The following is an 11,943-nucleotide window of genomic DNA, read 5'->3' as shown; positions in this document are numbered from 1 at the left end:
ATTTGGATCCCAAAGATTCTTGTAGTTGTTTCCAGAATGCTGATGTGAAGATTGAACCTCTATCTGAGACTATCTTCTTTGGTACTCCATGCTTACTCACAATCTCCTTAACATATATATCCACAAGCTTCTCTGCAGTATCCTTTGTATTTACGGCTAGGAAATGAGCACTCTTGGTAAGTCTGTCCACTATTACCCATATCATATCCTTCTTCTTAGTAGTCATTGGTAAACCAGTAACAAAATCCATTCCGATTTCATCCCATTTCCATTCCGGTATCTCTAGTGGTTTGAGTAATCCCGCAGGACTTTGATGCTCTGCCTTCACTCGTTGATATGTATGACATTCCGAGACATATTGTGCTATTTCTCTTTTTATGTTGTTCCACCAGAACATCTCCTTCAAATCCATATACATCTTAGTACTTCCCGGATGTATTGAATAAGGGGTTTCATGTGCTTCCTTTAATATGACTGACTTCACTTCTGGATCATCCGGTACACAGATCCTTTTCTGGAAGTATAATGAATCAAAATCCCCTAGATGGAATTCTGATGGTCTTCCTTCACCAATCCTCTTGATTTCTTCTTGGATGAACAAATCATCCACTTGCTTTCGGATAATCTCATACTTCAAATCTGAATACATCTCATCCATAATCCTCATGGTTGCTATACTTCCCTTATCATCAGCTTGAATAAACAAAATCTGAGCATCCTCTAATTATTTCCGAAGTTCCTTTGGAATCTCCCATTCCTTATGTTGATTCTCCGTACTCTTCCTACTTAGGGCATCTGCTACTACATTAGCTTTGCCAGGTGTATAGTTGATCTTAAGGTCGTAATCCTTAATCAACTCTAACCATCTCTTCTGTCTCATGTTTAATTCCTTCTGGGTGAAGAAATATTTCAAACTTTTGTGATCGGTGTATAACTCACACTTGGATCCATATAGAAATTGTCTCCAACTCTTCAGAGCATACACAACTGCCGCTAACTCTAGATCATGTACTGGATAGTTGTGTTCATGTGGTTTCAACTGCCTTGATCCATAAGCTATGACCTTCCGATCTTGCATAAGAACACATCCAAGTCCATTCTTGGAAGCATCACAATACACCGTGTAATCCTTTCCAGGTTCAGGAACTGCTAACATCGGTGCTGTGGTTAACTTATCTTTGAGTGTTTGGAAGCTGGCTTCACACTCATCTGTCCACACAAATGGAGTATTTTTCTTGAGTAACTTGGTCATTGGTCCTGCAATCTTCGAAAACCCCTCAATGAATCTCCGATAGTAGCCTGCCATACCCAGAAATCCTCGTATCTCCTTAGCATTTTTAGGTGATTTCCATTCCAATACGAACTGAACCTTGTTTGGATTCACCGCTATGCCTTCTTTGGTTATGACATGTCCAAGAAATTCAACACTATCTAACCAAAATTTGCACTTGCTGAACTTCGCATATAGCTGATGTTCCCTCAAAGTTTGCAGAACTATCTTCAAATGCTTGGCATGTTCTTCTTTATCTTTGGAATAGATTAGAATATCATCTATGAACACTATCACAAACTTGTCCAAGTACTTCATGAATATCTTGTTCATCAAATTCATGAAAATTGCGGGTGCATTTGTTAGTCCAAATGGTACAACCAAGTATTCATGGTGTCCCTACCTTGATACGAACGCTGTTTTTGGTACATCCTCCTTCTTGATCTTGATTTGATGGTATCCTGACCTTAAATCTATCTTCGAGAAGACTCCCGCTCCTTGAACTTGATCAAAAAGGTCTTGGATTCTAGGTAAAGGATACTTGTTCTTGATAGTTACATTGTTCAAATTTCTGTAATCTCCACACATTCTCTTTCCTCCATCTCTTTTATCCACAAAAATAACTGGTGTACCCCATGGTGACACACTTTCTTGAATAAATCCCTTCTGTTCTAACTCATCAATTTGAGCTTTCAGTTCCACTAACTCCTTCGGCCCCATCTTATATGGTGGTTGTGCTATTGGTGCTGTGCCTGGAATCAGATCGATTGCGAATTATATCTCTCTATCGGGTGGCATTCCCGGTAGTTCCTTAGGAAATACATCCTTAAATTCATTCACTACAGGAATATCTTCAATTCTCACCTCCTTCAGACTATTGAGTTCCAATCCAATCTCCAACTCACTGTACTTATCTCCTTGGAACACTATTCGACCTCTGATGGAGTTGCGAAGTGATACTGTTTTGTCTCCACAGTTAATCACCGCTCCATTTTCTGTCAACCAATCCATCCCTAGGATGACTGATATGTCCTTCATGGGTATGATGAATAGGTCCGCGAAATACACACAGTCACATATGGTTAGGACTTGTGCTTCTTTCACGTGGGTTACAAAGATCGTCCCCCCCGCGGATAGAACAGTTATAGGGGTTTCTAACTTAGAACATCTAAGCCCGAATCTTTCCACAAACTCTAATGCAAGAAATGATGTGGTTGCTCTAGTATCAAATAATACTTTGCCAGGATGAGTAAGAATGCTTAGCGTACCTAAGACTGTTTGATCCGACTCTTCCGCTTGTTCCAAAGATGTGCAATTCAGCTTTCCATAAGGCTTTCCCCTCTTGTTGTTGTAGTTGTAGTTGCGGTTGTTGTTGTTGTTGTTGTTGTTTCCTCCTCGTCCTCCAGAGCTCTGTCTGCTCCAAGACGCCTTGTTTGGACACTCCGGCTTGATGTGTCCTTCCTTCCCACAACCATAACAAATGATTCTGGGTTTCTGACAATCCTTCTGCAAATGACCCTTTAGGCCACAATTATTGCAGATGATTTGGCTGATTGGATTCTGATTCTGACCTCCCCGGTTGTATTGATTACCAGTAGTAGGTCTGTATCGGGGTTTGAAACTCCGATCAGGTGTTGGTTTACTGATTGGGTACTACCTTGGCTATATACGAGCCCTCTTCCTTCTGTCCTCCTGGACTTGCCTATAATCATCCTCGAAAGTGATTGCCGAGTCAATCAGTTCTTGGAATTCGGCAGTCCGTGCCAACCTCAGTTGCATCTTCATGTATGGATTCATGCCTTTCATGAACCGCTTCTTCCGCTTCTCCTCTGTATCTACATCTTCAGGTGCATACCTGGATAACCTGTTGAAATCCCGAACATATTGCATGATTGGTGCAGTATTCTATCTTAGTTCTTCAAACTCCCTCTTCTTCAGCTCCACCACACTGTCCGGAACATGAGCATCCCGAAACTTCTTCTTGAACTCCTCCCAGGTGAATACCTTATCTGGAGGGTGTACTGCTACAAGGTTCTCCCACCATGACGCTGCTGGTCCTGACAACAGATAAGTAGTGTATCGAATCTTCTCCTCATCGTTGCAACCAACGGTCTTCAACTTCCGTTCCGTATCCATGAGCCAGTCTTCAGCATCCATTGGTTCTGGAGCTGATGTAAATGGTAGTGGTCTTGCATTTTGGAAGTCCGATAGTGTTACTCCCTTGCCTTCATTACCCCTATCATTGATGACGTGGGTAAAGAAATCTTGCATGTTCTTGCTCTGGCTTTCCTGGTAACGCCTCCTATCTTCCTCCATTGACCTCATATACTGTTGGAAGTCTGGGTGCATCATTGGGTGTGGTGGTGGTGGTGCATTCTCCGCTCTAGCTGCTGCATCTGCCTCCTCTTTTTCTCTAGCCTCTCGCTCTCTCCGAGCATCTTCGGTTTCTACTAACGCCATTTCCCCTAGTCCTGTAACAAAGAGCGATTACTCATAATTACACCATGCGAATGTTTTCTGAGCTCAACTCATTGCCCAGAACTAGTCACACAATAAAATCAAGAAGCAAATCCAAAACAAACATTTATTATGCATATACTTTGTATAATACATAACACACTCACAAACTTATATTACATGTGGTATATATAAACCACTTATTTGGCTCAAAGCCCAAGCCAACGGAATTTAAAATACGTTCTATTACAATACCACCTAGATTACTTTATTCTTCCTTGGAACTCTACTCCTCATCGTCTTCATTCGCCTCCGCATACATTCCTGGGGTCCATCCGGTACAGCGACTTGTCTTCCGGACACCGTCCGGAACAAAGGTCCTTCCAGTAGGTATGTAATCTGAATCGGACGAAGTGCCGAGACAGAGATCAGTCATGCCTAAGTAGCTAGACAATGACTCGTATGTATCCCCAGTAGGATACATACCTCCTTCTTCCGTCATCCATGAAGGGTTTCTATTCACCTGACCCCTCATCTTCTTCTTCTTCTTCTTAACTCCAGAGCTCTCACCTTCTTCGTATTGTGATGGTTTAGATAATCCCATCTCCAAATCTAAAGAAATGGAATCAGTACCTTTCTCTTCCTGCCCGTAGTGTTGGTCAACGTATTGGTTAACCCCACCATTTTCATCTTCTGTATCACATGGAATCGGCTCCTCCTCATCTCCGAAAGGTTCCCCGAAACGCCAACCCGTTGAGTTCTCGATCGGTGACTCCGAGCAGTTTAAATTCCATGAATGATCTCCCCCATATCCAGTATCATACGATGCTGACACGTGTGGATAGTGTGGGATAAAGTTGGGCGTAAGTGGATCTCTCTTGGGCAACTGGTCACTCAAATGTACAGGGCTGTTGAGGCTAAAGAAGGGTGTTGTGTATTGGGGTTGTGCCCTCAAATCATGCATCCGAGCTTGGACTTTATCAGGGTCCGTGAACTCAGCTAGCATGTGGTCAATCTCACCTCTCATCTTCATGTGTAAAAGGTACATCGTGGTCAATAAAGACTTACAGCTTTCCATGTGATGTGCTGCAGCTTCAGGACTTCTGTGTGCTAACACCAAATGATTAAGAGTGGGATCCTCATCTTCCTCGGCATGAGGTATATGAGAAAACTCTGAACATAGCAGTTCTACTGACTTGTGCTGCCTTATCTCAAGGATTGCCTTGAATAGGCCCATGTGGTAGGCTGTGGTGATAGTTTTGGCTTCTCCGTATGGCATTATACGACTCATCAGCAGTTGCGCCGGTAATTGGACCGAGACTCTACACTTGGTTAGGATTTCTCCGTCATAATAGGTATACTTTAGAACAGGTATCCGTGGATCACAATGAAGTTCCTTCAGCATCCCACACAGGAGAGCTGTTATTGGTCCATCATAATCACCGAGCCAACCCTCAACCTTCCTCATAGTCCTCTTAGGAAACGTGTACGCCATTATGGCTGTATACAAAAGCAGAATATTAGTAGTGATAATGCATCATAATAGCTATAATAAAGAATTATCGCACTAAAATATATGGTTTTGCTATTCTCAAGTGAATAATCACCATACTTCTAGAGAATCCTTTACTATTTCTACTAGACTCCTACAGGCTTCTTCCCTATACTAGGTTTTTCGAACCTAAGGTCGCAACATTTGCTCTGATACCAGCTGCGGTGACCTAGCATACCACTGCATGTTGTAGTATACAAGTCGTTGATATGATCTTTGTGAAGGGACTTCTTCACAAATTGCCATATCCCTCAGAGTGGTACAACAGAAACATTGCAGGTCATAACACTCCATACTTTATTACAAACATTGTCTTAACAAGTTGGTATTCTCACAGGTCCTATGAGAACACCCTAAGATACTACTAAGGTACGATTACAACTCATACTATAGATGAAAGAGCTCAACAGCTTATTTAGGTAAGTTCTACGCTGCTCGGCTCTATGATGCTAGGTATATCACTACTCCTCCACCTCCGTGTCATCGGGTCCGTAGACTATCCCATAGTCTACGCCTTCCACTCCGCCGGTAAGATCAGGTTCCTCGTAGACCAGCTCGTAGCTTCCTTCTAGTGCTCCATCGTTGATAGCCTCCACTTCCGGATCACAGTCTAGCAAGGGTGTCGAAAGAAAGTGAGTACAGAGGTACTCAGCAAGTTCTAAAAGAATAAAAAGGTGTTTGATGCACTAGCTACGACCATTGATCAGGAAATCTCAGGTCAATGCATGTTTTGAAAACATTTCTTCAAAAGGTTGCTTTTATTATGAAAACTATGCCCGTCAGTCTTCACAGGTTGACTAGAACTTCGTGGAGTTCCTTTCCTGCCGCGTTCGCAGTTCCCTTCCCGGAACAAGGAGTGACAGCCACAATTTGATACACTCTGCAGAGGTGCGTTACTTTTCCCACAAGAGATCTCACCCTTTTTGCCATCCGCAGGGACTTGCCCCCGTTCACACTTCCTTTGGTGTGAGGCCAGGTATAAAGATCCAAGCCCACACCGCCTTCTCCGTGACTGCAAACCCACCCTTTTGTCCAACCGTACACCTCCAGTAGACTTCCCCCGATAATACGGCTTTACTCATGGTGTACTCCGGACAATCCTTCATAGATCGTAGAGCCATCATCACTAATGGATGGGGATTTAAAAGGCCATCCCAACCTACGGCAGTGCCTCCAACACCCCGCGGCTCTACCAATCCGTTGGCATGCAGAAGGGAAAAGATACGGCTGGCTTCCCCAGAGCCATTATAGATCTCATGGTCAACGCGATTTGTACGGCGCTAGAATCACTGGACGGCATTGGTAATTTAATCCTAGGGTGATATAACCCATTGCAATGGAACCTCCACCATATCAACACATACCATGGTTCCATTGCCAGCCACATAGTCATATTCATAGTTGGAAAGTAACATTTTATTTGCGATGCAGGAATGATAAGTATATAGCTGATACGTCTCCGACGTATCGATAATTTCTTATGTTCCATGCCACATTATTGATGTTATCTACATGTTTTATGCACACTTTATGTCATATTCATGCATTTTCTGGAACTAACCTATTAACAAGATGCCGAAGTGCCAGTTCCTGTTTTCTGCTGTTTTTGGTTTCAGAAATCCTAGTAACGAAATATTCTCGGAATCGGACGAAATCGGAGCCGAACGGCCCACCGCTCTCACTCACTCGGCCCTCTCTCGCTTTTCGTCTCTAACCATAGCCTCTCTCGCGACGCCCTGGCGATGGCGTTGCCGCCATGGCCGCCGCCTCGCTCCGGCCATCGCCGTGCTCCTCCGCCGTAGCCACCTACCGATCTAGAACCGCCGCGTGCAGATCTATCGATCTGTCCGCGCAGTTTTCCCCTTCTCGTCCTCTCCTGGCGAATCGCCTCCGTCCTGGATCTCGTGGAGAATCGCCTCGACGAACTCCGGCGAGCTCTCGTCCTCGCCGACGATGGGTGTGCTCCTGGGTTGACCTGGCGCGGGTGCAGCTCGCAGTACTCGTGCCGTCGCCCCAGGTGCTTCTGCTACGGTGGTGCTGGTTCGTGTCTGGGTTCGCCGGCGTAACGTCGGCGCCTACCCTGGACTTGCAGCTGTTAGGGCCGCGCGAGCACTGCCTCGCCATGCCCTAGCTTCTGCTTCCAGGTGCAAGTAAGTGTGGCATCTCTTCCTTCTCTTCTGTGCGCCTCCCTTGCCACTGTTCTTCTTCCTCCTCATGTTCTGTTGCTCTCTGGTGATCCTGTGATCACACAGAGCCATGCTATTGCTGTGCAATTTGCCTGTGCTTCTGTTAACTGCAAGCTCTGGCCAATTTACCAATTTCTGGTACTGGCCAGTGTGTGTTGCTGGCTGTGCATGTCATGTGTTGCTTGCTTACTGCTATGTTGTTCATGCTTATGAGCTTGCTATGCTTACTAGGATATCATGCTTGCTTGTCTAGGTGTACTGCTATGCATCTGTGACACTTGTGAAGGCCAGTGATGCCTGTGATATGCTTCAGTGCTTCCTATGCAAGCCAATGATCCATTGGATCATTCCTTGCTTGTTGACTAATTTCCCTGTGTAGCTTGGCTTGCTATAATTGATCCATTTGATCAATTGATTGTCAGTGATAGCTTACTGGTTAATATTGTGGCTAAGTGATTCAATTTCCTTGTGATGCTGATGCTCAAGCATCACTATGCTGTTGCTTACTCAAGCTACTGGACTTGCTCCAGTGGCTATGGTGCAGTGATTAAATTGTGTTGCTTAATAGTGTGCTACTGTCAGTGCTGAGCATGGATCTGTGATAAATTCATGCTTGTATTAATTAAATTATGATGAACTGCTTATGCAGTAATGATTTAAATGACTTGCTTGCAAATGATTTGGCTGTTCATGATTATCTGGCAAGCAATTGAATCTGAATCCATTCTTGGATAATGATGTGATATATTTGGCTTTCTCTTAATTGGTGCTAAATGTGATATGACCTCAGTAGCCTTGCTACTGACTGGATGCTCACATGGTTGGTTGGATCTTGTTGGCTACTCATCTTTGCTTGCATATTTGGGGATCATAATAAATATGAATGCCAATATGCTTGCCTGTGAAGAAATCTAGGGTTTCTGATGGTTGCATGCTTAGGATTTACTGTGTAGTCTTAGCTGCTAATCCCTGCCATCTACTGGTGCTATCTATGCATCTAATCTGGCTAGTGTGTGCATCTGTGCATATGTGCTAGTTTCTGTGTATAAGATCTGTACCTAGATGCTTTTTATTTTAGTGGCTTTTGACTGGCAGTATTCCTTGGTGAAAACCAAGTGATGATCTACCCATATGAGCATCTGCTCATCCCATGCTTATTTCATGCATATGATGGATCAGATCCATTGGATCTGTCCAGGTATTTGGTATACCTTGTTCCAGCTCCTAGATTGAGATTTTGTGTTGATGCAGACTTGTGGTTTGTGTCACAGCCCTTCACCTCCAGGTCTTGGATGATCTTCTCAGGTCACCATGATTTCTGGTGGTTGAGTGGTTGTGTGTGTTGGTTCTGTTCTTGAGCAAGAACTGGATGAACTGTGCTTGTTCTTGCTTCACCCTTACCTTGTGAATCCTTATCTGGTCGACTGGTTACTGTTTCTAGGGTTTGTGCCCCTTTTATATGAACCCTACTTCTGTTCTTGTAATGACACACAAGCCTGGCTTGCTTTGGTGACTAAGCTTGTGCATTGCCTTGCTGTGGCCTGCCCAGCACACATGAGCTGTGTGCTCTCATATGCTGAAACTTGAGCCCCTGGTGGTGCTCAGGTTTGGTCTGTTGTTGCCCTTATCTTGTGCTGTCCAGAGTTTTGGACAAGCACAAGTGTACAGGACGGCTGGTTCTGTCCAAACTGAATTCTGTGTGTTTGTGTTAACTGTCCAAACTGAAATTGCTAACACTTACATTCTGGTTTAGCACTTGTGATTTATGTTGCAGGTTTTGAAGATGAATATGACCATGAAGATATACTTCAAGTCATTTAGTCTAGGTTTTAGTTTAGGAGCAATATTGTAATCTTCATTTTCATTTCTGTTTATTATTCATCAATTCTTGTATCAAGAATATTGTAAAGACAATGTAATCTGTGTTGTGATATCAATAAAGCTCAAATTTTACTTATGAGCTTTTGATTTGTGTAATGTTTATATTCTGGAATAAATGTTGTATTTATTATTCACTTTGAAATTCAAAGTTATTTAAATTCATAACTTGTTTTTGAATTGTGAATTCAATTTCCATATTCATTTATACTTAATGTTTGATATTCCAAATGCATCTTATTTGTCAAATGAAATCAATTCCCCAAATCAACAAGATACAAAAGAGATCATGTTGAAATTTCCCTAACTCACATTGCCTAACCCTAAGTGCAAAATGAGAGAGAACCTCGATCCCTCTTAGGTTTAGTTGCAATAAGGCGCGAAAATTTCCCCCGTTTTGCGATGAAATGCACATCCCATTTCTAAATCTACCTTTCGTTGTTCCTATGTTCTGGGTTATTACAATCTGCAATATCTAAAGTTCGGTTAGACAACAAACAAGATTGAGACGGAGATATTAAGTTAACCACTTACCCAGTTGGGGAACATAGGAGGACACGACGTGCTAGGAGCACTACTCCCCGGTGGGGAAGTCAGCACGGCCTGGTTCATGAACATCTGCTGGAACATCTGCTGCTGTTGTTGCATCTGCTGCAACATCTGCTGCTGCATCTGCATGCTCTCCCTAAGCTGATGCTGCATCTGCATCTTCTCCTCTTGGTTCCTCCGTTCCCTTTCTTCCATCTCCGCCTACGTTGTGTTGCCGCGATGTCAGTAACATTGCAATGAACATGTAATGAAGCGTAGAGGATCGACGAAGAACTTACCCGTAACTTCTCGATAGCTAGGTCCGAAGCCCGTGGGCGGGTCTCTACCCGAGGCTGCTCGCTCGTACGCCCACGATGGATCTGGCGTAGAGATGGAATGGTCTTTGGGTCGACTAACCCGTCAGCAATCCATAGGCGGCCACCCTTCTTGCCTTGTCCCGCAAGCACCGCAACCTCAACGTCAAAGTCTTCGGTGGTTGGATCGGCGTCTTCGCCGTGCTTGTCCTTGAACTTCGAGCGGTACGCGCCACACTGGCCCTCCGCTAGGTCATTGACCCACAAGGACCCCGTTTCAGGATGCGGCTCCTTCCTGGTCTTCGACTTTTGGAAAAAGCCAAACAAGTTTGGTGCCACGCCTGTCTTCACTTCCTGCAAAAGAGTACATGCAATTAAGTGAAGAGAGAGACACTTGCGGGGCTAACAATAACATAAAACGAAAGAATGAAGAAACCACTTGCTCACCTCATCCTGCAAGGTAAGGGCCAAGTTCTTGCTGCCCAGGACATGTGATCCACCTCCCATCTCTGAACGCTTCTGCTTGCCCTCCTCGTGCTTCCGGGCGTACTCGCGGGATGTCCACCATATGACCATCGCAAGAAAGCACGCCCTGTCTTCCCCGACGTACTGAGGAGGGTTCTACATACACAAGATAGACCCATTATTAGAACATAAACTACATGAAAATGCGGAAATAAATAACACAGAAATGCTAATACCTGCAGGTACTGCCATGGTGCCATGAGCGTATCCCGACAATCAGCCTTACTCATCCAAATTTTGCGCTCGGCGTGCCAGTCGCGGACGCACTGGACACGTGCCTCGTAGTGCATGCCAGTCACCCTCACCCTGCACAACTCGTGTACGATAACGTCGCACGCAATTTCCTCGCCCTCAGCCCTCTTGAAGTATTTCTGCAACCATGCACATAGGTAAAACAAGATGAATTAGAGAAACTATTGGTAGCCAAGAAGTGTTTGAATGCTAAGAAGCCAAAAGTCACGTACCCAGAAGTGGCGGACAACCCGCTCTTGCATGTTTCCGTACTTGCCGCTAGGATCTTCCGCGTAGCTGTAGTGCTTCCAAGTCCAAGCCACGTCGCGGCCACCAGTAGGGAGATTGACAATCCCAGGGAAATGCTTCCTAATTATGCCTCCAAGGATGTTCGAGTACTCACGTGTCGGCTTCCTCCTCAGGTCGCCATAGTTGAACATGCTGCACAACGAAATGCCAAAATCAGTATGCATGTGATAAAATATTGTATAATGATAAAAATTTCAATAATGGAATGCCAAAATCAGCATGTACCTCTTTCCAGCGGGCACGAGAACAACATCGCGGAAGGCCCAAGTTTTTAGCTTGGGGAGTTTCGTAATCCCGCGCTTATACGGCTTCTTGTCCCGTGGTTCCAGCCTCTCCTCGGCTGCAACGTACACCTCCTCCGCCGGCGGAGACCAAACTAGGGTCGGGTCTAGCTCCTGCGGCATACCCCCCAGCCCCTCATCCTCCTCGAGGTCCTCCCCACCGTCCTCCCCACCATCCTCCCCACCGTCCTCCTCGTCCTGCCCACCGTGCTCTTCACTGTCCTCCTCGTCCTCCCCACCCCAGTGCTCCTCATCATCATCCTCGGCTGGGGGAGGACTAGGAGAGGGGGTGCAAAGTCGCCGTGGCTGGGCATTCTTCCTCCGTGGTGGAGGGCTAGGAGGAGCGCTAGGAGGACGTGTCTGCGACGAACCACTCGAAAGACCCACAAGCTCAGCCACGGCCTTGATCTTC

General features: G+C 45.0%; 1 protein-coding gene across 1 annotated transcript; it reads right to left on the bottom strand.

Annotated features, from left to right (window-relative positions):
* Window positions 1–9,865: 9,865 nt before the first annotated feature.
* On the bottom strand, window positions 9,866–11,694 carry LOC127312713 (uncharacterized). Its single transcript, XM_051343253.1, has 6 exons — window positions 11,476–11,694; window positions 11,175–11,382; window positions 10,887–11,081; window positions 10,633–10,806; window positions 10,171–10,539; window positions 9,866–10,093 (listed from the first exon to the last, which is right to left on the bottom strand). Exons 1-6 carry the CDS (start codon window positions 11,652–11,654, stop codon window positions 9,866–9,868), a joined length of 1,353 nt encoding a protein of 450 aa, XP_051199213.1. The 5' UTR covers window positions 11,655–11,694.
* Window positions 11,695–11,943: the final 249 nt, after the last annotated feature.

Source organism: Lolium perenne, chromosome 7 (genome assembly GCF_019359855.2).
Source record: "Lolium perenne isolate Kyuss_39 chromosome 7, Kyuss_2.0, whole genome shotgun sequence".
In the NCBI taxonomy this organism is placed as follows: domain Eukaryota; kingdom Viridiplantae; phylum Streptophyta; class Magnoliopsida; order Poales; family Poaceae; genus Lolium; species Lolium perenne.
This window is presented reverse-complemented; position numbering and strand designations above follow the sequence as displayed.

What these genes read in the sequence shown, in the direction of transcription:
- LOC127312713 (XM_051343253.1), bottom strand. Translation starts at nt 11,654, where the DNA reads ATGCCGCAGGAGCTAGACCCGACCCTAGTTTGGTCTCCGCCGGCGGAG. An exon ending in CTCGTGCCCGCTGGAAAGAG is followed by an intron (nt 11,383 to 11,475) that starts GTACATGCTGAT and finishes TTCGTTGTGCAG; the next exon opens with CATGTTCAACTATGGCGACC. An exon ending in GGGTTGTCCGCCACTTCTGG is followed by an intron (nt 11,082 to 11,174) that starts GTACGTGACTTT and finishes GCATGGTTGCAG; the next exon opens with AAATACTTCAAGAGGGCTGA.